Genomic DNA, 25,719 nt, shown 5'->3' with positions numbered 1-25,719 from the left:
GTGTGTGTGTGTGTGTGTGTGTGTGTGTGTGTGTGTGTGTGTGTGTGTGTGTGTGTGTGTGTGTGTGTGTGTGTGTGTGTGTGTGTGTGTGTGTAATTATTCAATATCCACTCTTCAACATAATATATATAATATAATATAACATAATATATTCCTGATAAGATTTATGCCAGTATACTTGAGAAACGGTTGAGAAGGATTGTGGAAGAAAAGCTTGGTGAAGAACAAGCTGGATTCAAGCCAAATAGAGGCTGTTAGGATCAGATCTTCACTTTACGACAAATGGTCGAGAAAGAATGGGAATATCACAAAGATCTGTATTTAAGTTTTGTCGATCTGGAAAAGGCATACGACAAGGTGCCAAGAGAGAAGCTATTCAATAAAAATACAGTCATATGGTGTCAATGGAGCATTATATCAAGCAATACTTAGTCTTTATTTGAGTTGTAAGTCAGCAGTTAGAATTGAAGGAAGTACAGGAAGATGGTTTAATGTTAAACCTGGAGTGAGACAAGGATGTACATTATCCCCTCTGTTATTCATTATCTACATAGATCACAATATGAAGGAAAGTGGTATTAAACCCCATAAATAGATACCATATCTATTTATGAGGATGACATTATACTTCTAAATAAATCCGCTACAAGTCTACAAGATTTCCTGACTAAATTTAATAGCTGTTGTAATAGATATGGTATGAAGGTCAGCATTAAAAAGACAAAAACAATGAAAATAGGCAGAATCATTGAAAATATCAACTATGTTGTGAATGGAGAACCTGTGGAACAAGTAAAACATTTCAGCTACTTAGGCACAATTTTTACTGAAGATGGTAAATTAAATATGGAAATAGACAACAGAATCAACAAAGCTGGAATGGTAGGAAGTCAATTGAATAAATTCATATGGAATAAGACAGAAATTAGTCGGAACACTAAATTAGCTGTATACAAGACAGTGTTCAAACCAGGTTTAACTTATGGAGCTGGGTCAGAAGTAAACACTTGACCAAAGACTAGAGACCGCAGATATGAGAGTCCTGAGAAAGATTAGGGGGATGAACAGATGGCATCAATGGCAATATCATATTAAAAATAAGGATATTAGGAAAGAACTTGACATTGTCAACATCCAGGAATGCATTAGCAGAGCTAATCTCAGGTGGTATGGTCACTTAAATAGAATGGGCGAGGAAAGATTAGAACAACAAATGTTCTCTGCCAGGTTGGCAGCAAAACGACCCAGAGGAAGACCAAGATATAGGTGGATTGATACGGTACAAAGTGCCTTAGACGATAGAAATATAAGATCTGATAATGTTGGAGTCTTGACAAGTAACTGACTGATTTGGAGGAAAATTGTAGATAGGAAGTTAGTAATGAGGTAAATTTTTTCATGTAGTACTATCATATCCTGTACACCGCTTGAGGGTAAATATCAAGAAGTTTATTATTATTATTATTATTGAATTGTATAGTGAATTGTGTGCTGCATTGTATACACGATTTTAATAGTGTATCCAATGTATAAATATTTAGCTAGTTAAAAATGTATATTCATATTTATAAAAAAATTATTGTACTCTACATTTGGAAGTGAATCTTTGTACTGTACAGAAAATATAATGATACGCTTCATTGTAAATATGTAAATACTCTGTATCATAATAAATCTTGTCACTGTAAAAATTATTATTATTTATTATTATAATTAAATTATGAAAGTTTATTTTCTTTCTAAATGAAATTAATCAAACAAATTGAAGTTACTACTATTGGTTCGCCTATCCCTTCCACGTTGTCCAACTACTACATGGAAAATTTCAGAAAATATGCTTTCGCTCTCCCCCTGCCCCTAGTTTCTATATGACTTCCACATGTAGATGATATTTGTGCAATCTGGAGCTTTTCTCTATGTCATCATCATCATCATTATTCTCCGAAGTCTGACATCACGTCACATTTTTCTAATATTTATCCGACACACGAGAAATGGAAGAACCTACAGTACCTCAGTGCCGTGTGTGAGGTGCGTATAAGGGGTGCGAATGGAGAAATCTACTGACATTCTTCTTAAAGACCTGCAGGTTGTAATTGTCAGGTTATAAATTGTCACCAAAGTGATTGATCATTTTAGTCATAATTCCTTCCTCTTTCAGATGTAAATTTCTAGAGTTCGCCTTTCTTATATAAAAGAGGATAAGCTCTCCAGACCCTTACGCCAGATTAACTTTCACGTCTCCTTCCATCCGATTGGCAAACTAAATCCATTCTTCCATTCTCCTAAGGAGAAATCTCCTCCTGTTCCTCCTAAAGATTAAAAGATACAGAATTTGGATTCGATCGCATCAGTTGTCTATAGAGCGATGGTCTTGTAGACTGAATAAAGCATGTATTTTATTTTAGCGCGCTGACTAACTGTTGGAAATCTATTAACACATTAGTATCACATGTGAATAAAAGATAGATATGCTGGTAACAATCTTCTAGAGATCATTATCGAAATGGCGACCCTCGGGCATCTAATAGGCAGGAAGGAAAAAGGAATGGTCTTCATCCCAAGTGATGAAGATCATCTACCATCTTAATACTCTCAGATATCCATGCTAATGGGAATTGAATTCACAATCCCTTGGTATAAAGCAATAACTCTATCTCTGCTAGGGCGTAAACCAATAGTACTTTCGTACTGTTTATGGGCTTAGAATACTTTGTATTTTTTTTTTTTTTTTGGTCATTTCATTCAAATGACCTTTACCCCATGTCGTTAGAGAAAATTGTCTAATTTCTTCTAATTGGAAATTTTAGTTGTAATTAATAGCTTTATTTGTTTCTTTTAGATCAACGCCTAGAGCGTTATATTATAAAGAAAGAACCAACAGGTCGACAAATGCGTATTCTAGCTGTTCGGAACAGAAAAATGGCGAAATTTTATTAAGACGTAAGCACTGTAAGTATTCATTTAGTTGTATACTAGCGAACAAATTAATCCGAAAAAAAAGTTTAAAGAAAAATTTTAATTTTGCAAGTACAAAAATTAAACTCCAACTTTACCTAATAATTTATATGCGCTCCTCTGTTCCTAATAAGTTCATTAATTCGGTTAGGCATTGACTCTACCAACGTAGAACACGTGTTCGTTATTTCTGCATCTAGAAACTGTAATTTTATAATGGATTGTATTAAGTTATCGCATCACAATTAAATTTTCCAAGTCTCGTTTTCGGTGTGGCCGAAAATTTTTCTATTGGTTAAATGTCAGGAGAGATACCACGCCACTGAAGCGACTGGTTCTAGGGATTTTTCAGGAAACCGCTCACTTTTTTGAAGTCTGACATCGAGTTAGATCCTGAGGGAAGATGAGTTCTTTTTCTTTCTGGATCTGTGAGACCAGATTTTTCTCAAATATTTTTGTGCGTTAGTCACTTCTCATCATATCCATAGCAGGCCCAGGTGATCCTGGACCGTCACGTGTAAAAGAACATATTTTTAGCCGGGCATTTAGGAGCTTGTTGAATATTCGCGGAAGAAGTCTTCTCATCCGCTTGATTTGCGTTCATAGGGTACTCGTTCTCGTCCATCAAAGATTGCTTCCAACAATCTTCGATGGACTGCCATGTCAGAAATATTAATCCCACTCAGTGCCAAGTCTCTATTCAAAACCAAAACTGAAAGCGAAACCAAAATTATTGAGAATTAAAACAAAGGCTCCTCCATCATGTTTTCCAAGGTTACTCCAATCAAGTGAATGACAGTACTGACTCTGAATTAGCTGAAGAAGGTAAGTGTTCTTACGTCTTTTTTCATGTTTAGAACTTTGGCCAATTTGTTCGTAGGCATGTTTGAAAACGTCAGGAAGGATTAGAAAAATTTGAAGTTGAGTTTCGTGATATTGCTGTCAACGTAGTGATAACAGCATGGGCGATAAGACATAGGCTTCCTTCATGGGTAAATGGATCTCTCTCTCTCTCTCTCTCTCTCTCTCTCTCTCTCTCTCTGTCCCTCTTGGTTCTCCAAAGGGGTATTGACTATCACAATTGTTGAAATGGTAACAAGTCATACACATAACCTCCACCATCGGGAGAAACAAACGCTTTTTTACAAGAGACTTTTTTTTCTTTGAGAAGTCTTTAAAATGCTTTAGAAGTTCTCTGAAAGGATGGCAGACTTAATCGCCATCTAGTGTTGCTCAACACTCAACCTGGTGACAAATAATTGGCTACACTTTGTAAGATTTCAGTCTTTATTTGTGAAGTTTGTATCTCCCCTCTTACGTAATCTTCACGGATCATTGTGGAACTGATAAAAAGTTAAATCCAATAATCATCAGCACTAGTTATGAAGAAGACAGACACCATTATATTTACAAGCGCAAATTATTTAATTTTAATATTTATAATCTAAATGAATATTAATTTAATATTAATGTAATATTCCTGTTTATTCCTGGTTATCTTGCTATTACACCATCGAATATATATATATATATATATATATATAACCTGAAGGGCGATTAAGTCTTGTTCTTTTATGAGTGTTATGTTTTAAATAATTTAAAGCGCATGCGCTGTTAAACCCTTTTTTATTATTACCCGAACTTCATCATTTCTGACCTGTGACTATAGCCATAATATAATGGACATGTAGTTCGATATTTTCAGAAAAATAATTTCCAATTACTATCTCATTGTCCTAATTTCATTTAATTATTCTATTTTCTCTACTTCAACAGAAGGACAGAAGAAAATCCCCACATCTTTTGATAAAAATTCCAGTTAAAGAAATGAAGGAGTTGTTTTAAAAGAAAGCCATTCGTGATGTGTTGGAAAACTAATTTTTGGAAACTTTCTGCTGTTTAGATGTCATTTACTAAAACGATATTTAAAGTTAAAAATTGATTATAAGATGTTTAATTTTCTAAAATGATATTTAGTTAAATATATTTGTTATGTATTAATTTCCTTGAATATTTTATTCAAGGATCCTTCTAAATTAGAATTAGTTAATAAATTGTATACAATAAAATTAAAAGAATAAACCTAATACTATATCAATGTTTTATTTTTAAGTTCTTTTAAAATAATTATTTTAATTATAACCCTTATAAAAGACACCATTTGTAAACTCTTATATAACTCTGTTGAATTCGGCATTGCTTTTATATGCATTCAAAAGGAGACAAATGAATCGACCGTGAGATGCGGTGATTAATACCCTTGGATAGTAATGGATGGCCATGCTGTAGCCAATGAAGTTCTAACTGAGGCTCGGCTATTGCTGTTACCCTCCTGTCATGATCAGAGCTTTAATAGCTCAATAACACCTTATCCCTATACTGTCCTCTACAGATAACGGGGAAGATGAAAACCATTCTTGCTTCGCTCCTTTAAGCCAGTCCTTATAAGGATGCATTCAAATGAAAAGGATGAATGAGTTTTCGCTTGGACTTTTGTTGAGATCAGACGTGTTATTTTTAGATTGAACCTGATTAGATTTTATACAAAGTTTTTCGGGAAGCTCACATTGCACTGGTGCTAACACAGTCTGAAATCTACTGTCTCCCCCTCTGCGTGAAAAATGCACGAGGTCTGATGGCCACGTAGGCTCCACCCGTAACGAGGACCAATGGTGGATGAATGCTACTTTAAGGAGGGAGGTTTCGGTACTGTGGTCAAGTGAGTTCTTGACATTCCTTTCCCCTGTTTTTAGTGCATTTTAAACTTTAATATATCGTTTTTCTAGTAGACTACGGGATTTACCAGTGAATCCTCAAAAGTCCACAGAATTATCTGTAATTTGCTCGGGAAACCTGAGTAATCCTGTTTATTCTACTCCCCCACCCCCCTCTCAGCAGTCATAGAAGACAAAATGGATGACATAACTGACGAATTCATTACACAGAACACAGACGCAATCAGATCTAGAAGATGCTACATCCCAAGACAGCATCTGTCAGACCTTGGAAACTCATACAGAATTCCAAACGGTAAAAAGAAGAGAAAAATCTGTACCACCACAGAAGAACCCAAAACAACAGTGATGGAATCAGCCAATGTACCTAAAGAAAAGGTACATTGACTGATTCTTAAGGGATAAAGTAAATTGGATTCCTCTCTCATCAGCCTCAGGGAACATAACATCATATTCTCATGGGCCAAAAACTCAGATGGAGTTAAAATTCAACCTGCCACAGTCATGGACTATAGACAAATGACTAGATTTATGGACAATGCAAATCTCCCATACCACACCTTCGCTTTACCCAGCGAAAAGAACCTGAAGGTGGTTCTTCGTGGGGTTGCCGAAGGTATCACCCTTGAAGATGTGATCACCGACCTCACCAGACAGGGCCTGTCCCTAGTTAAAATGAGCAGGTGCTCAGGTCAGATAAAAGACCAATGCCTTTGGTGCTGGTAGAAATCGGCAATACACAAAAGCAAATTTATGAACTGACAGCTGTATATGGACTCAAAATATCAACTGTGCCGCGCAGGAAGAAAGCATCAGCAGGACAGTGTCATAGCTGCCAAAGGTTCGGGAACGCCCAAAAATTATGTAAGGCAGCCTAGAGGTGCTTGAAGTGAGGCAAAGGACACCAGCTCAGCACCTGCACCAACCACGAACTACTCCTCCCTGCTGTGCTAATTGCAGAGGTCATCACCCAGTCAATTACAAGGGATGCCTTTTCATTCCAAAAAATCGAGGGTCAGCAAGAGTCACTCTTGCTCCTCCTCGCAATGACACCATAAGCAACAAAGCAGGTCGGCCCCCAGTCCGAAACACCTCACCTTCAACCACACGAACTCAGATTCTTACATCTCTCGAGCAAGCAAGCTCCAACTTTGCATTACTTTTAACTGCTTCGCTTGCCACCATGATGCAGGAATTCAGCAAAACAAGCCCTTCACCATCTTCCAGAAAGAGATTCCTGCAAGGCACTCAAACCATTATAACAGCCTTCTGTCATGAGTAAAAAATTCAAACCAAAGTCACTCAAGGCAGTAGCATGGAATGCAAATGGATTGATGAACAAGTCCTGGAACTTCAAGAATTTACGACTCGTCTCAGTGCTGATATCATCTTGATTGGTGAAACCCAACTAAGACCAGCTAATAACCCTAGAATCCGTGGCTACACTATGTACAGAAATGATAGACTTGGCACAAGAGATGGAGGCACAGCCATATATATCAAGAGTTACCTAAATCATAATACAATACCCAACCCCCAAACCGTGAACCTGGAGGTGACTGGCGTGGAAGTGCATACCAGCAACGCTGGCAGTCTCAAGATCTATGCTGATTAGAATCCTCCGAGCATTCCTCTAGTGACAACAGATCTGGACTCCATACTCGGATCCAATAACTCCATAATAATAGCAGGAGACCTCAATTCAAAACACACAGCTTGGTACAGCTCTTCAATTAACACCAAAGGCTATACGCTATTCAACTACGCAATGTTCAACTCTGCTGTTGTGGCCGGATTTACTGAGCCCCACCCACTTCAGCCCATCAGGCAGCTCGGATGTGCTAGGCATCGTTATTTTTAAAAATATAAGATACCAATACAAATTGGAATCAGTTAATGAATTATCTTCTGATCACAGTCCCATAGTGCTTAATCTAAGTTCATCAGATCAATTCTCTCCCCCACACACATTGTTACCATGGGACAAGTTAGCCAAGGTTCTTCCGGATTATATTGGTCCTGTGCCTAACATCCGTAAAAAGGAAGAAATAGACTTAGCAGTAAATAACTTAACCATCCATATTCAGAAAGCAATAGAATCAGTCACATAAACCATCCAACCAACTGTATCCCAGAGGAAATCATGGACCTAATTACAGCAAAAAACAGAGCTACAAAGAGATTCCATAATACAAGAGCCCCACAAGACAAAACAGTATTGAACAACATAAACAGACAGGTTCGTGAAGCTCTTCAAAAGCACAGAAACCATCAATGGGAAGCCAAATTGGCTAACATCAATGCTGAAGTTCACTCCGTCTGGAAATTCTTAAGCCATCCGCATCAAAAAGCAACTCATACCCCCTATAACCAAGAAAGGGATTGTTCATACAGATAAAGAGAAAGCTGAAGCACTAATAGATAACCTTGAATCACAGTGCAATCCATCTTATGCAAATCTAAATATTAACCTTGTATATAAGATTCACCGTCATGTTAGGACAACTTTACGACAGCATATTGATAATTCAGAACATATCACTCCCACTACTCCGGCAGAAATAATAAATATCTTCACTCATCTAAACAGTAAAAAGGCTCCAGGCCCAGATGGCATAACCATCCGAATAATAAAACTACTTCCAAGAAAAGTCACAGTCCATCTCGTCAACATTACCAATGCCATTTTTAGATACCAGCATTTTCCCACTGCTTGGAAGACGGCCACCATCATGCTATTGAAGAAGCCGGGAAAAACCTTTAACTCGACGAAAGCTACAGACCTATGAGCCTGTTGTCCAGCCTCGGAAAGATGACCAAGAAACTGATCCTCACAAGGCTTCAAGCAGAAACAGATAAGTTAGGAATTTTGCCCAACGAGTAGTTTGGCTTCTGCAAAGGCCATAGCACAGTCCAACAAATACACTGGCTAATGGAGATTATCACAAATGGCTACAATTGGAAACCCCATACAGCTCCCATCTTCATCGATGCTGAGAAGGCGTTTGACAAAGTATGACAGAAAGACCTTCTTTATAAACTCATAAAATTTAAATTTCCAATCAAGTTAACAAAAATAATCTACTCATACCTGAAAGACAGATATATGCAAATCAAAATCAACGAAACAGTATCACCCAGATGCAAGGTCTTGGCAGGCGTACCTCAGGGCTCTCCTCTGGTCCCTCTCCTGTTCTCAATCTACGTAGCAGACATCCCTCTGATCCCGAGAACAACATTCACGGCATTATATGTAGATGATACTGCATTAATAGCAAGATCTCTGAGCCCAAAACCGGCAACTAGAAGACTTCAAAGCAGTATATATAAACTACAAAAATGGCGAGCAGACTAGAGGATTGAAGTAAACTCTCAAAAGAGCTCAGCCGTACCGTTTTCCAGAAATTTCATCCATAGTATGGAGGACATTCATCTTTTGGGAGTTAAGATTCCATGGCATACTGAAGTCTTGGAGTGAAATTTGATAAAAAAAACTCCAATTCAGCAATCATATAAGACACATAGCCTCGAAGACATCCAAAGTAACTGCACAGCTCTTCCCTGTGATCAACAGAAAAAGCAAACTGGATACACAAACAAAGTTAATAATTTGCAAGATGGTAATACGACCGGCCATCACTTACGCATCCCCCGCATGGAGCCGCACCGCGAATACAAATATTCAAAAACTACAGAGATTAGAGAACAAGTGGCTGAGGATGGTTCTAGATGCCGTTTGGTTTATTAGAAACTCCCAGATCCATAGAGAAGTCGACATCCCTTACATCTCCTCCCTTCTCCTAGATCTAGCTGAGAAGTTCTTTAGCAAGACAAGCAACCACCCAAACCCGTTGATCAACGAAGCTTCGGAATATAGTGAAGCGGAAAGCTACAAATATAAAAGGCCCAATCTTACGTCAATATTACGTCCAGTTGAACGCAGCTAATTTCACTGCCGTCGCTGGGCGAGCTTATATCTCCTAAACACTCCATTCAAAGTTCTTCCTTTACAGACAAAGGGGAATATATGAAAAGCATTTTTGCTTTACCCAACTCGCCAGAAACGTTATTCGTATAAACCGTTATAACCCCATGTGGTGGCCGGGATAAGAATGGCGCCACTGTAGCCCATGCATGTCGTAAGAGGCGACTAAAACGGGACTCAGCGTTTCGAGAGTTGCGCTCTCTTGGGTTTCTCCTAAAATTTTGCTCCCGGTAAGGAGGGGTCTTAGATTTCGGGGGGTTTGCCCTGAGAGCATTTTGAGTCTCCGGGGAGGGTGTTCTCCAGCGTAACCCGTGAGGGGCCTTGTCGGTGGATGCTTTTCCCTGGAATATGAGGGGTTCTGCTCAGTGGTGGGGAGGCCCATCACTGAGTGGAATCAACGTTGAGTTAGACAGTCTTTCGGAAACTCATAGGGAGTGGTCCGGGGATCGTCTTAATTTTTAGAGAGGGCTTTACTTTCATACAGCCCCACTATAGCACATACATGTCGTGCGAGGCAACTAAAATGAGCACCCAGGGAGGGTAATGAATGGCAATGCTGTAGCCAATGAAGTTTTAACTGAGGTTCGGCTATTGCTGTTGCCCTCCTGCCATGATCAGAGCTTATAGCCCTATAATATCCCATCCATACATTTTCTTCTACAGATAACGGGAATATGAAAAGCATTCTTGCTTCACCCATCTAGCCGCAAAATAATAATAATAATAATAATTAATTAAAATAAATCTTTATATATAAATAAATATATAAATATAAATAGTTATATATTTATATTTATATAATTCTCCGAAATGCTAAGCAGTGGTGCCCAACCCTCTGTCAAGTGAATAACAGTTCTTCAAAAAGCATTTTATTTACTTCAGTTTTTAATTTGTCGCGAGTGTTTTGCAGCCATGATGCATTATCTATAGAAATTAGGAAAACACTCGCAATTACTGCGAAGATGCGCTATATTAAATGAATCTTAAACTGAATGCGCAGCATTTAGACTCATTTACCGAATGTGAAAGATGTTCGGCTACAGTTAAAATTATTTTGTTCACGTTGCATAGGAGATAGTCAAGTGGCATCACACTGTCTAACCAAGGTCAGGAGGGCAAATCGGGTATGAGTTGGTAGTATAATTAAGTATGAGCTGCAAAGAAAAGAAGAAAAAAAATGTTGTGGCGGGAATATAAATAAAAAGATGACCCGCTAACTCTCGAACAGTAAAAGGATTAGGCAAGAAAGGCAAAATTTAGCTGAGTAGGTCAAAGGAAAATCCCAGAAACCACCGAGTTTATTATTATTATTATTATTATTATTATTATTATTATTATTATTATTATTATTATTATTATTATTATTATTATTATTTAGGCTGTGGATTGGATGGAATATCGGCTCATGTTTTAATTCAATGGGTGGATAAGAATATGATATTCTGCGAGGGCAACATGGCTTTGTGAAGGGTCGAGTTGGATAAAGGAAATGGCTACACGATGATACTGCTGGATTTTGCAAAGTCATTTGACCATATACCACACAGAAAACGATTAAATAAGTTGGAAGAAATGGGAATGGATATGACACTGGTTATAAAAGCGTGGCTGCTGGACAGATAGCAAAAAGTAGTTTATGGAGGAGCAGAATCTTTAAGAAGGCAAGTAACTAGTGGTGTACTGCAAGGCTCTATTCTTGGACCACTGCTGCTTATTTTCTACATAAAGGCTATAGGAAATAATTGGGAGGGAGATATTTAGCTGTTGGCTGATGATTCAAAATTGAATAGAGTAATAGTTAATGGGGATGTAGGGAAATTTCAGAACGATTTCAATAAGTTGATAGTATGGGCAAAACATATTGGATGTCGATTTAATGTGGAAAAGAGTAAAACTATGCATTTTGGGATGCAAAGATTACAAGTTGTGTTTCACATTGAGGAAACTGTACTCCAGGAAATAAATGAAGCTATGGTAGTAGTAGATCAATAGTTAAAGTTTAGAGAACATATTGCTAAGGTAGCCAGAGTAGTGCGCAGGATTACTTGGTTATCGAAAAACACAGCAGAAAGTAAAGATTATCATTCCTCTTTATAAAGCTTTGATATGAACACATCTGGATTAATGTACTCGGGTTCAGGTCCCTTGGATTTCTTGGAGATGAGGAAGTAGTGGAGAGGATCCAGAGGCGCGTGATCAAGATGTGAGTGGCCTGTGGAATGCTCCCTTTTGAGGAAAGATTGAGGGTGTGTGGATTGCAAAAGTTGGTCAATAGGCAAAAGGCAAAAACACAGACGGAGCGGGAGATATGAGAGAAACATTTAAGTAGCTTAAAAGGTTTTCTAGAATGATGCAGAGAAATGTTTCAGCACTTGGCTAGAGAGTTCAGAACAAGGGGGTCATCCCTGGAAGTTGAATAAAGGTGTGGTCAGTAGGGGTGTGATGACTAGTTTTTTTTTTTACTTGGAGAGTGGTGAATGAGTGAAATGGGCTGCCAGAGTCCTTTATGAGTGCTTTGTCTGTTAATGGGTTCAAGGAGAAGTATGATAGATTATGTCGATAGATTGGGTCTCTCACGATGAGTCTTTGGACTCCATGGAGGTGTCAGTATAATAATAATAATTTTGTCAAAAGCGTTATGGTTTTTCAAATCAAATAAGAAATGAAATAAAAGAAAAGAGATAAAAGAAAGAGAGTGACTTTATGGTTAATTACGGAGAGCAGCTGGCATTTTAAAGAACGACGAAAATCTGGTTTTTCGTGCAATGTGATCAACAAGTACCAAATTAATCTGAACTTCCTTGAATTTCTAATAAACTGTTTGGTAGATTTTTATTGAGGTCTTATCATTAATAATAATACCATCTTTTGACACGTGGATAAAAAATATAACAAGCAAAGTTTTTCTTCACGTTACTATTGATAGTGATGTGTTCAGAATGTTTCAAGATACAAGATTATAAAGAGGAGTTTAAAATAGGAATTCGACAACATCTACTATTGAAAACAGAATAAAATGAGTATAACGTTGTACCCAAATATACAAATATCATTAGCCAAAAAGTAAAACAGTTTATAAATAGGAACCAGACATTAGAAATTTGATTGAAAACATGAAGAAATGTGAAAGAAAGCATTCATTGATTCAGCCAGTGGTGAAATTCCCTGGAAGCATAGAAAAACCAGAACTCCATGGTGATCCCAGTTTAATAAGCACTTTATGTAAAGAAGAAATCATATACAAAAGTTCCCGGATGGTAACTAAAATAATTTTTATGCAGCTGTTCTGGGGGATTATTGAAAGAAAGAGATGAATGGGATCTCTATTTAAATCTCTGATCTAATAAAAAGCATATGATAAGATGCCAATGAAAAAACTGTTCAAAACACCGAATTTGTGTTGTACGAATGTACTTGATAGAGACAGATTCGTCTTTCATCGCTCTGCATGTGGAGTTGTAAAGCAGCAATAAAAATTGAAGGATGCACTGGAAGATGATTTGATGTTGAATTGGGTATAAAGCAAAATCGTACGTCATCGTTTGAATTAGAACCACGTTATTAAGAAAAGTAACATTGAACAGATAATATTGAAATAGAAAATATTAAGCTTGGTTTTCTTACTCTAAGTAAATGCTGTTATCCTCTTAAATAAATGTGCTATGGCTTCACTTATCTTTTGGCAAACATTACTGCATTTCACATAACAGGTTACACATATTTTTTTATAGCTGTAATTAAATCAAATAAAACAAATATACAATAAATAAGTCTGGAGGTGGGATGTTAGATAAATATATTTATATGGAAGTTATATAAATTTCATCTAAATTTATACGGAAAGGCAAATTACAGTTCCCTAAATCTGATTTCTAATACCCTATCCCTATGTGGCAAATCTATTCACCTGTTCTTAAATATACGTAAGCTAACACCTTGATTTTAGTCCTGCGAACAGTTGGCTCACCATGTTTCCCAATATTCTTGTTTGGCACTTTAGGTGGTCAGCCTGTTTGTGGGATGAAAAACCCGAGATATATGGATGGAAAAACCTGCTGACTGTCCTCCAGTTGTAAAAGCTCTTTCATTCAAAGGTAAAGTTCCTCACTTCACCTACAAAAACAGAACACCAATCCTTTTGCAACCAAAGAACGCATGTCCACTTTGGCACTTTGATTTTGAAGGACTCAAGAAGAGAGTTTCAAAAAAACTGCCACCATGTTATGATCCTAAACATAACACTTGTATTACTGACTGAAACTGCAAGATTTAAGAGCACTTTTTTAAGTAATACGGTTGATTTGATTGGTTTCAAATTAACCTAAGTAGTTAAGAGTATGAAGCCAATAGTACTGTGCGACCACAGATGCGAGACCCTTCGACACTTTTGTGCGCATGTCAGAAGAAGGAGAATCCATTCCGATAATAGGGTAATCAATCCGTATTGTAGGATGAGTTGTTTATTAATAATCATTGTAGTTTTTAAAATGGTAACTATTTTACTTGTACGACAGTTGGAAAATTTTACGTATATAAAGCACGTGATTTTGCGAGTTGGTAAAGATGGCCAGTTTACCTCTTTCACGGAATGAAAAACCACAGGAAGGACACTTCCACGTCGTATAAGAATGACTAACTCACTTTCAGATGAGAAAACCCTAATAAAAGTTCTTCGCGTCCCAAATTGGATTCGAAGATATTTCTAAACAAAGGGCTTCGTAGATACCAAGTGAGTTGTGGATACTCGGACGCTTTTCCAAAATGCCTGGTAAAAACCCCTGTTTATGGTAGAAATAAAACTCTACTTTCCTGCCGGAACAGTAGACCAACTCAAGAACCGACTAATAAAAAGTCCTAGAGTGAAAGATCTGTAGAATCGTGCTTTATAATGGGACAGTTTTTCGTTATAATCAAGAAGAGAAAATTATTTTAAACATGGCAAAATACTAGTTGAACAATGTGTAAGATTATCACATAGAACTCGGGAATAATTTTAATATATGAAGCTTTCAAATAAACAAATTAACTGTGTAATTCGTATGATATCTGAGACGAATTGTTATATATTTTCAAGCAATGAATTTAGGATAATATCTGTATTTTAATATAATGATTAAAACATTCTATAGCACACACACACACACATAGAAAGAGAGAGAGAGAGAGAGAGAGAGAGAATGCCTACCTTTGTCGAAGAACATCTATCTCTAGATTCACCGTCTAAATATTCACTATAAATACTGATAATTTTTATCCAACAAACACAGTTAAAAGGATACCAACTGATGCGTAGTAATTACCGAGTATAACCTTCTCCCTCTTGCAAATATTCTCGACAACAAGTGAAATCCCTAGCCTGGCGCAGCATTCTCAGAACTTGTTTTGGTGCCTCCATCAAGCTCGAGGCAAAAATCCTTCCATGAATACAAACCTTTAGTAGGGGGGGGGCATGTTGGGTTGAATAAATCACGGGAAACATTTTCTTGTCTTGATGTAGTCACTTTCCTCATCAATGATTCCTCATGCGATATTGCGGGATTATCCAAAAGGTCAAGGATAAAACATGGAACCAGACGGAGGTCGTAATAACTCTGATGTTCCCCCGGATGAACATTATTTCTGGTGACCATAGTAACCCATAAAATGTAGTCAATTACAGAATACAGAGAAGACACGTCCTAGACGGTAATTCGAATAAATATTTGGGACTTTTTTTATTTAAAATTTTGTAAAGAATGAACGAGGGAATTATATTTTTCAGGGCTTTCTAAGTTCATTATACTCAGATGTTCACTTTAAAAAATAATTTTAAATCAATGAATGTTCACGGAACAGCCTACTGAGCTACGCTGCCTCCTCAATCTATGCATTCACATTTGGATTTACGACACTGCACAAAAAAACAGAATTTCATAAACCTAAGCAACATATGTTTTTTTATTGTATTTTATTTTTCGTGATCACATAGACTTGCTTAAACATACTTGAGAAATGGACCAGTATCTAAACATCATGTGTGAGCTGGGTTTCAGACAGTAACTTCTAACTAATTAGGAAGGTGGGAGATAAGTGTTCGTAGATTGATCGTGTCTTCATAAGAAGCTCAAGGGTGAGGATATTCAGACAGCATCTTTAATTTTATTAACGATGCTGTCTTGCTTGTTTATTGTTCTTTATTAAAGAACTTGCAATGAAAGAAAAAAAAAGGCCTATTAATTTTATTTTTAATTCAATAAACTTCAGTAAAAATTAGTACGGATTCCTTGAAATACGTAACACTGAATAAGCTTGCCTAAAATTTTCTGAACTCATGCACCACTACCGATAATTGTCCAGACACCTCTGTTATTTGAAGTTATGGAACATTCCAGGTTTGTTAATAACATAAAAACATGTGGACAGATAGTAGGGAGCGGTATTTCATTGTAGCAATTGAATACAAGCAGTAAGGCAATACGACTTGAACGCGGTGACTTCGAGAGAAGTGTCATCTTGGGCTGTCACATTGGTGGCATGTCCATACGTGCCATTGCCGCTCATCTGCAGCATACAAAATCAACGGTTGGCAATGTGATCAACATGGAGACGTTTTGGTATCACAGGAAAACACCAACGCTGCCGAAATGACTGACAGTGACAGTAGGTTTTTGAAATGGGTGGCACGCAAACACCGACTACAGTCGGCACAGACCATCCGTGATGAGTTCCACAGTGCCAGGTAACACCATGATGGGCACTAATACTGTAAGAAAAGAACTTCACTTATTGGGTTTCCACGGAAGATCTGCAGCACACAAGCCAAACATCACAATAACCAAAAAGGAGGCTCGTCTGGTCTGGTGCAAGGAGCGTGTGAAGTGGGCCATTGACCAGTGGAAAACGATACTCTGGAGCGATGAATCAAGATTCACATGTTTCTAGTCTGATGGCAGAGTGTGAAGGTTGCCTGGTTAACGCTTGTTACCATAGTTGTACCCACAGTAAAGTTTGGTGGTGGAGGGGTAATGGTGTGGGGTGCATTCATTTGGTTTGGAGTGGGACCACTGGTCGCTGTCCGTGGTTCCATGAAGGTAGCTCTGTACCTTGATATTCTGGATAATCAGGTGCTGCCTACACTGTGGAGTTTTTATAGAACGGACCCTTGTTACTATCAAGACGACAATGCCCCATGCCACAAAGCTGCAGATGTTATGGAATGGTATGAAGAGATGGGTGTTAAATTAAGCGCTGCCATGGCCTGTGCAGAGACCCGACCTCAACCCATCGAACACCTGTGGGTCGAATTGGAACAGCGATTGAGGACCATAGCAGTCCGTCCCCGATCTGTCACTGAACTCAGTGATGATGGAGGAACGGAGACAAATTCCACCTGATGTTTGCCCCACATTGGTGAAAAACCTCTCTCAAAGGGTGCAGGAGGCGATCCAAGCCAAAGTTGGACTCACCCGATATTAGGGTTTGCCTGCTGGTATCAATTGTAAATTGCAAAAGTGTCCGGAAAATTATTGGTATGTAGTGTATATAACAGCATTACGATAGTGTATATAAGAATAAAAAACGGTAGTTATTTTAATAGCCGTACAGAAGGCATTTGACTCTGTTGATCATGCTATAGTAACTGCTAGGCCGTTACATTTGATCATTCGTGTTTGATGGCGTGCATGCGATTGAAATGCTTCAGTCAGAATCCGGTACTTGACTACGTGTTGTACACAGCATGCACGCCATCAAACACGAATTATCAAATTATCAAAAAGTTACTAAAATGTATGTTTTCATGTAGCTTGATGCATTTGTTTTCACACCAGTACAGCCTTGAAAATGCTAGACAGTGGCTAGCGAAATATAATATTGCTGATCCAACTCTAATAACAATCCCAGGGCTTCGTTGCTCTGTTGATTGACGATGATTGTTAAAGAGGACTTTGCATCTTTTACGAACAGAAGTTAGAAAGCACAGAATAGTTTTTATTGTCTAAACTTTTTTTATGTTTTTAATTTTACGGAATACTAATATTATTTTTCTATGGGAAAATAAAACTGCTTAATTTTATTTTAACATATATATAAGTGAAGGATGATTTGTTGTCTGATGTTTTCAAAGTCTACAATTGTTTGCTCATTTACTTGAAGAAATGAATCTTAGTGGCTGAAATTGGTCACAGCTGTTCTTTTTTAATTCCGTTTTTCCCAGTGATCAGCTGTCCGGGTAGGTTCGGCTCTCAAGTAGGGAAGAGGATGGAGGATTGACAAACGTGTATAGACATGAACTACAGCGTCACGCTTCGTCACTCGATTGTCAGAAATGAACTAGCATCAGGGTTGCCAACTTAGGCGACTTTGTTAATAGATCTAGCGACTTTTGAGCTCTCACGGTGTACTCCCATAAATGTTATCACATACCCCACGTTGAGAACCCCCTACCCTAGGGTATACGATATTCCCTAGGCGATATGCACGTCCAACTCATGTCCATCTTCGAACGGGTCACTCATTGCTCGGGAGTTCATTCCATCGACATTCATCCACCAGAGATTCTGAAATGTTGTTTGGAGACCTTCACCTCACCTGACACTTCAGTTCATCCCACAGATGTTCAGTAGGGTTGAGATCAGGGCTCTGTGGAGACTAGTCAAGTGTTGTGACGTTCAAGTCCACAAACCACACAATTACAGTAGCAGCCTTATGACAAGGTGAATTATGTTGCTGCAAGAGTCAATGGCCAGCTTAAAGTAGGAAGCACCGCATTGTCCAGAATGTTCAATATACCTCTCTGAGTTCAATATTCGTCGCACCATAAACAGAGGTCCTAAGCCAAACCAGGAAAAACAGGACCAAACCATTACACCGCCACTTCCGGTAAGAGACTTCGCCAGGCCTCTGCCACAGTCCAGAGTTTAGTGTGATCCGACACTTCAAAGCACTTTCCAAGCTTCCACGTCCCACTATATATGCTCTTTTTACCACTCACTGCATGTTGGTTCGGGTAATGGGGACTTGCATATAGTGGTTCTGCCATGGAAATACACTAATTTCAAAAAAAAAAAAAAAAGCTGGTGGGCTAATTGTACGACCAAAGAGGAAAAATACGTCGTCAGAAATTATCAAAAGATTCTGAATAGTTTCTGACATCAAATTCATTCAAAGAAAAAAAAAAAGCTTTGTTGTGTTATATTTTACCTTTTCTATTCTAAAGAAAAATGTTTGCTAATTTTCATTAAAATCTACAGGAAATGCCTCTTTTTTATTATTAAAACACGCCGTTGCACTGAGTAGGTTTGATGAGAATGCAGATTAAGAATTTGTTTATTGTTTTAAGAGTGCCTTCTAGAAAACACCGGTGGGGAACAACCTGGTGAAGTCACTGGACAACCCTGCACAAGACATCCCCAAACTCTGCATCACAAAGTAGGCTTTTATAAACCAGTTGAGGCGTTTACAACATCGCATGCAGTTTGGGTATGGATTTTCATTAGCAGTCAATGCCACGTTCTTCGCTTTTCATATTAACATTCTTTTTATGTCACACAGACTTTAATTTCTTTTTTTTTTTAATGTTCTGAAATATATTTCTTAAAAATAATATTTTGTTTGTAATTAAGATTTTAAAATATCACAAAGGAATAACGAGATAAGAATTGACCCTATCAGTGTTAATAATGCGCGAGTGCATTCGCTACGAAATCAATCAAAACTGTAAAACCACGTAGAGTATTCAGTTACTAGTAATTTTGGGCTGATTTATTAGGGGGACAAAATTCCCCGGAAGAGAATTCTTGTACTTGCCTTTAACTACTAAACACGTCTTTGGATTACGACAGCGCTGTTAATTCCGTTAATAACTTTTCGGAAAAAAGTATTTGGGATGTAATAGATGATGGATTTATCGCCTTTTTGTTTAAAATATTCTTTCCCTGACATTCCTTACGCAATATTACAAAAACCATATTGAACTCGATGTAGCCATCTTGTACGTGATGCCAGTTTCTTGAGTTTATGTGGGTGTTGCTGGTAAACAAGTCGAAAATAAGTTGCGAAGGGAAATGGCCCAAATAGCATCTTATTTATGCTCGTGGTTTAGATCATTTTCCATGAAAACAGACGGAAAATTCCCCTGATAATTAATGTTTAAAGCTCTTTAATTCACAAGAAATTCCACTTTTTACTTTGCTTAATCATCCCTTGGTGGTTTACGACTTTCCTTATGGCCACTTCAGTGAAATAAATCGAAATCTCTGGTTATCCATGGTAATGAATAACAACGCCTACCAGATCAATCAGCTGGGTGACCTTTTCTTCTAAGATTGGTTGCATTATTTGATTGCGACATAAACCACAATAGATTCATGATTGTTTTTCACTTTGAAAATAAATGAGATATTTTTATTTCCAGAAATTTCTACTCGAGAGTTAAATTACACATTTAGTATTAGGCATTGGAAACTAATTAACTTTAAGAGGGGGGGAAAAGCGAAATATCATTTTCCAAAATTTGATATTTCGAGATTGTATCTGTTTTTGTATAAAATATATTTTAAGGAAAAAAAAAAAAAACTGAGGGCAGCATTTTTTTTTTTACTGATTAGTATTGAATTTGACCACAAGGTGACATTTCCCTCTAGTGGTCAAATGCAGTACTAATCAGTGCATTTATTTATTTATTTTATTTTATTAATTTTATTTATTTATTTTATTTATTTAATTAGCGTTTTAAAGTCTGATGAATTTTCTTAATTTTTAAAGTTTTATTATTATTATTATTATTATTATTATTATTATTATTATTATTATTATTATTATTATTATTATTATTGTTCTTCTTCTTATTATTATTATTATTCGGAAGGTACAATTGAAGTTTGTTAACGAAGAAATTGTGTTGTTATTGTTTGATACTTAGCTAAGCGCAGTGGCAGATGTGTGCAATACTCTCCATACTGCTACTCACTATGTCTCTGCCCATGCGACGTTTACGTATTCCTAAAAATCAAGTTCTCACTACAAGGGTCGATTAAAAATCTCAACAAGTAGTGTCGGAAATTATGTATCATTGTGAAATTAAGATTATGAATAGCTGAAAGAAATTAATTCTTATATTTCTGAGTAGGCTAGTATTAATCTTGATTTTGTAATTTATTGAGAATTAACCAACATTTAAAGAAACAGAATATATGATCACGTGTCGCCTATAATTTCGCCATCAGTATTATTATTATTACGTGACACCTCCAGGGAGTGCAAAGACTGATCGAGGAAAGACACCTACTCATCCAACAACTATAACCAACCGCAACTGCACCAACGCCATCTACTGCCCATCACCACCAGCAGTATTTCCACAGACAATCACAAACATCCATGTCTTCGGCGGTATTTGAACCCGCAGCCTTTTGATTGGAGGCGGATAACGCTAAGCAATCGGCCAACCAGTCGGGCATCTTTCAAAAAAGTTCAGTAGTTCAGACGATGAGTCCCATGTTCGGCAATGATTACAATGGTGCTGCATCCACAGAAGATGGGTTCAGAAGGAATACAAAGGACAACAATCTTTAGTCGATTATAATAAACAGGATTGAATCTCGACAATGTGAATGTTTTTAAGAGTTGCCGAAAATATAAAGTGGCGTGACGGATGGATTCATATCCATAATTTCACTGGACATCAGAAGTGAATGATGGATTTCACCAGTGAAAGTTGGTATGCAGTGATGCTAGATAATGTTGTACTGATTTTAACGAGATAATTCTAAATGATCACATCTTATGTTATTGGTAGTTTTTCCACTTGGTTATACTACGAATTAAAGATACCAAGAACTTATATACTTGGTTTAATCCAAGTATAAGCAAACAAGTTTGCGCCTGAAGTACAGTATTTTCAGGTCTTGGGCAACTCTTGGCAAAGGTATAACTTCACATCACTTGCCGTAGTATCCCATAATGCATAAGGATATGGGTATGTATAATGCTATGCATTATGGGAAGAATCTGGCTCCCACTGATGAGACCTCAACAAAGGTCTAAAACGGTCTGGGTAGTAACCCTTCCCACAATACATAGCATTATACCACCATAAGGATACGCTTTGCATTATGGGATACTGCAGCAAGCAACGTGAAGTCATACACCTCTACCACGAGTTGTTCCCAGTCCTGAAAATACTTCAGGTGCAAACTTGTTTGCTCAAACTTGGATAAAGGATTAAACCAAGTATATAATTGCTTGGTATCTTTAATTTTGGGTCACATCTTATGTATTTCTTTAAAGGGATAATGATAAATGGTCACATCTTCTGTATTTCAACAGGACAGAGTTCGTTCTCAAAAGAAAAACGGATGTGTGAGATTGGTTTGAAGACTCTGTAGTGAAGAATGGGGTGACACATCACGTGCCAATCTTAATTCAACTAAAATTTGTGAGATGGACTGAAGAAATTAGTCAAAATTCAGGCGAGGACGATCTTACCGCTACTCCATCAATCTATCCCCCAACATACTAGAAATTGGTAGAAAGTGTATTCCGTAGAAACATGTATAGAAACATGTACATAACATATGTTCTCTCTCTCTCTCTCTCTCTGCTTCCCAGTACTTTTGATATACGAGTGTATCTAAGTCTCATTGACCAATGTAAAGACGACAAGAACTTAGCAATTGATTCTCATCTAACTCAATTTTTTATGTCTAAAATGTTTGTTTGCTTGCCATGTTCAGTGGCTTAATTTTGGAATGAACTCCATTTGTTATGATCAAGCAAACAATTTACTTTTTAGATGTAAATTAGTTGTTATAGTCATTTTAGATGTTTACTATTCAAGCTCTTATAAATGATTAGCTGTTTGCGTGCACTTGTAATTGAAGCTGTTTACAGTCAAATGCAGATCCATGAAGGCTTCTCAGAGGGAAATTGCATGGAAATAGCTATAAAAATAGAAAATAAAAACATAAACATTAATATTCAGGAGATTGAGTTACTTCCACGTTATTCCACATAACAACAACAACAATTGGAAGTTGTCACATTCCTGAGAAAGTTATCTTATTCAATGATCAGTAGGTTTTGCTCATTCTTCAGCAATAATGTCAGGGGGAGTGGATAACAGCAACATTTCATAAAGATTAGGTGGAATAAAAGCAGCAGTAGACGTTGCAAAATTCAATCTTGGTCGTACTGATCAAAGCAGCAAGGTTGTTATTGTTACCAATGTTCTTCATATACAGCAGCATTCGCATAAGCGCAATGAATTCCAATAAGACTTTTCTGAATTTTTTTTTTTTCAGTGTAATAAGGCAGCTCAGAATACACGACAGTTGCGTGTTAAGTGATGGGCATTGAAACGCAAACGCATTTGAAAGTTTTACTCTTAATAAGGTTAAACAAACGCATTTTTTGTTTGTTTTTCTTCTGGTGAATGGCACGGAATGTGTCATTTATTTTCCGAAGCGTAAAATAAATTTTGGTAAAGATTTTCAACTCTAAAAATTCGGTTTAGAATCTTTATGGAGAAGTATGTTGAATTCCTGAGCAGCGCATTGCTGGCTTAGTACAGTTTGGTGAAATGATGTCCAATAATATACCATTTACCATTAACGATATTTAGTACTTTAGTACTAAAGTTATTACCCTTCCTTGTAAAGTATTACCGCTAATCTTACTCCGTAGGCAATGAAAACATAGTTTCAACTCTGTCCAATCCTAAGAGCTAACAAATCTGACACTCGATATGAACATTAAAATGATAAACCAAATGTGACTTAAGTGGCAGAAAGAATTACTAATAAAAAGTAATTAAAAGTAAATAAAAATACACACACATAAGGAAAGCCTGTGGAAATATCACTTGTATCCATAGTGCTCGATCATCCAAGGAAAGAACTCGTTAAGCTGGATCCTAGTCACCGACTGGAGGGACTTAAGACTTCCTAAGACTCTCTGCGATCAGTTCCCGAGTTAATTGGTGGCACCGGCAGAAAGGTTTTTCTTTCTTTCTTTCAGAGACTGTGGTTTCTACATCTGCTGCTCAAAAAAAAAAAAAAAAAACGACCATTTAACTACCACAATTTTCTGACAATAATAGATATTGTTACGGTTAGGTACCATGACATGGCGACATTGACCTGTCATGTTTCCAGTATGGCGTTTAAAATCATCGGTAGTCTTGGGATAGATCTTTGTCATTGACTAAGGTCGAGTTTGGCAGTCCCCAAAAATTTAGTTAGAGTTATACGAACTCTTGTAACTTCCTTTAGGGAACAAAATGAGTCGGAGAATGCTTTCATTTTATAAACAATGAATTAAATAAAGACGTAAATAAACACAAATGCAAAAATTAATTAATTTTGCAGAGAACGGTTCCGAAACAAAAAATGAATACACATTTATATTGGATAATATAGTTTATTAGAAAAAATATGAATACCTAGATAGCTCTACTTTTCACATAAATATAATACAGTATACAGTGCCACAAAACATTGCAACTTTAAGACAATTTTATTTCTACGAACAATCGCTAAGTTAGCACTACAAGTTGAAAGCAAAACAATACTCAAAAGATACTATTGACTGTTATCCATCCAGTCTTAGGAGAGGAAAAATGTTTTCTTCTCTGTATAAAATATTGCTCTTTTAAATGCAGATTTGCATTCTTCAAATACATTTCTAATGATTCACCAATCACAGTAAGTCGTTCTTGTCTTTAACTGCATGCAAACTCTATTGATGCAAACCATATTCGCTGTTCTCACACTGCCTTCTCTTTGATCCAGTCAACATATTTGGAAACCTTCACATACACTCCTGGATATCCTGACTCAATGCACCTTAATCCCCAAGATACGATGCCAGTTACCGACCAACGACCATTAACACTGTCGACCATGAGAGGACCACCAGAATCACCGTAAAAGAGAGGGGAAAATGGTTAAAAAAAGACAATCAATATGAAGACTTTGAAAACACATTGCTATAAACAAAGCAACAAATCTGATGGAAACATCATACCGAAGATATGACACTCAAATAATGGTTCAACTTTATTGAGCGGACTTCTTTAACAGGCGTGCGTGTGTACGTGGAGGAGGAAGACATTGGAATCTCACCTGGCATGAATTCTTTTCACGATTGGTAAATCCAGCACACAGAAACCGATCAAAAATAGTCTGAGGGAAAGTTTTGTCACATTCTGTGTCATTCCATAGTGGATCGGTTATCTGTCGGAGTATTGAGCTATTACGACCACCCTCTACAATAAAATTAAAACATTTTTTCAGTAATTTAACAACTGACTCGAACCTTTAGCAAAACATCACGGATTATTGTGTCATCACATCAATATTATCTGATTTAGTGATAATCTTGAACACACAATGAATTGAAATATTAATATAATTAAAATTGTCTTTTAGGATGTTCATTTTCTTACCAAAAGCTCCCCATCCGACAACTGTGGCCATCTCTCCGACGTATTCAGTATCTGGCAAGGGTAGACAAGTTCTGGAAAGTTTAACAAAGCGATATCATTGCGAGTGGAATTGTGTTCGTATTGTTCACGGATGCGAATTGTGGTGATGTTAAACTTTTGAGGGCCTGCATCTGTGTCTTTTCTAAAATCGTATTCTCCAAGACGAACTGTAATATCTGTAAGCTTGTACCTGGAATATAAGAACGTAATTTAGTGCTCCATCTGGTGCACAAAATTGTACATAAATCACTTTAATAACAATATAATTCTATAATTCTACTGAATTGTTTAGTTTAGAATTAATCCATCTCAATTAGAGATCTCAGAACGTATAACAACACTAGGAATCTGCTTTTTTTTTCTTTTTGAAAAAGCTGCAGGTTATAGTTCTTGAAGATAGCTGTTCCAAATATAGTTTGATAGAACGTAAGAGAGAAAGAAGTTCAATATATATTTTACTTCGCCCTAACGGCGAAGTGTATCTCCACGTTCTGGATAGCAATGCACTAATATATGGATTCATTTTAAGATAACGACACGTATCAATGGACTAGCCATGATCTAAACTCGTCGAAATG

The 25,719-nt window shown here is 37.0% G+C and overlaps 1 protein-coding gene across 1 annotated transcript in view; it reads right to left on the bottom strand.

Annotated features, from left to right (window-relative positions):
- LOC150093174 (proclotting enzyme-like) overlaps nt 1-25,133 on the bottom strand; it is a 51,373-nt gene extending 26,240 nt beyond the window's left edge. The window contains exons 1-3 of the mRNA XM_090414171.1: nt 25,103-25,133; nt 24,780-24,922; nt 22,547-22,598 (exon numbers count right to left, since the gene is read on the bottom strand). Coding sequence (XP_090270297.1) covers nt 22,547-22,598; nt 24,780-24,922; nt 25,103-25,133 — 226 coding nt within the window. The remainder of the gene's footprint in view (nt 1-22,546; nt 22,599-24,779; nt 24,923-25,102) is intronic.
- Nucleotides 25,134-25,719: the final 586 nt, after the last annotated feature.

The sequence above is a fragment of the Typopeltis vanoorti genome, chromosome 24, assembly GCF_054136105.1.
Source record: "Typopeltis vanoorti isolate ZY-2024b chromosome 24, IOZ_Tvanoo_1.0, whole genome shotgun sequence".
In the NCBI taxonomy this organism is placed as follows: Eukaryota; Metazoa; Arthropoda; class Arachnida; order Uropygi; family Thelyphonidae; genus Typopeltis; species Typopeltis vanoorti.
This window is presented reverse-complemented; position numbering and strand designations above follow the sequence as displayed.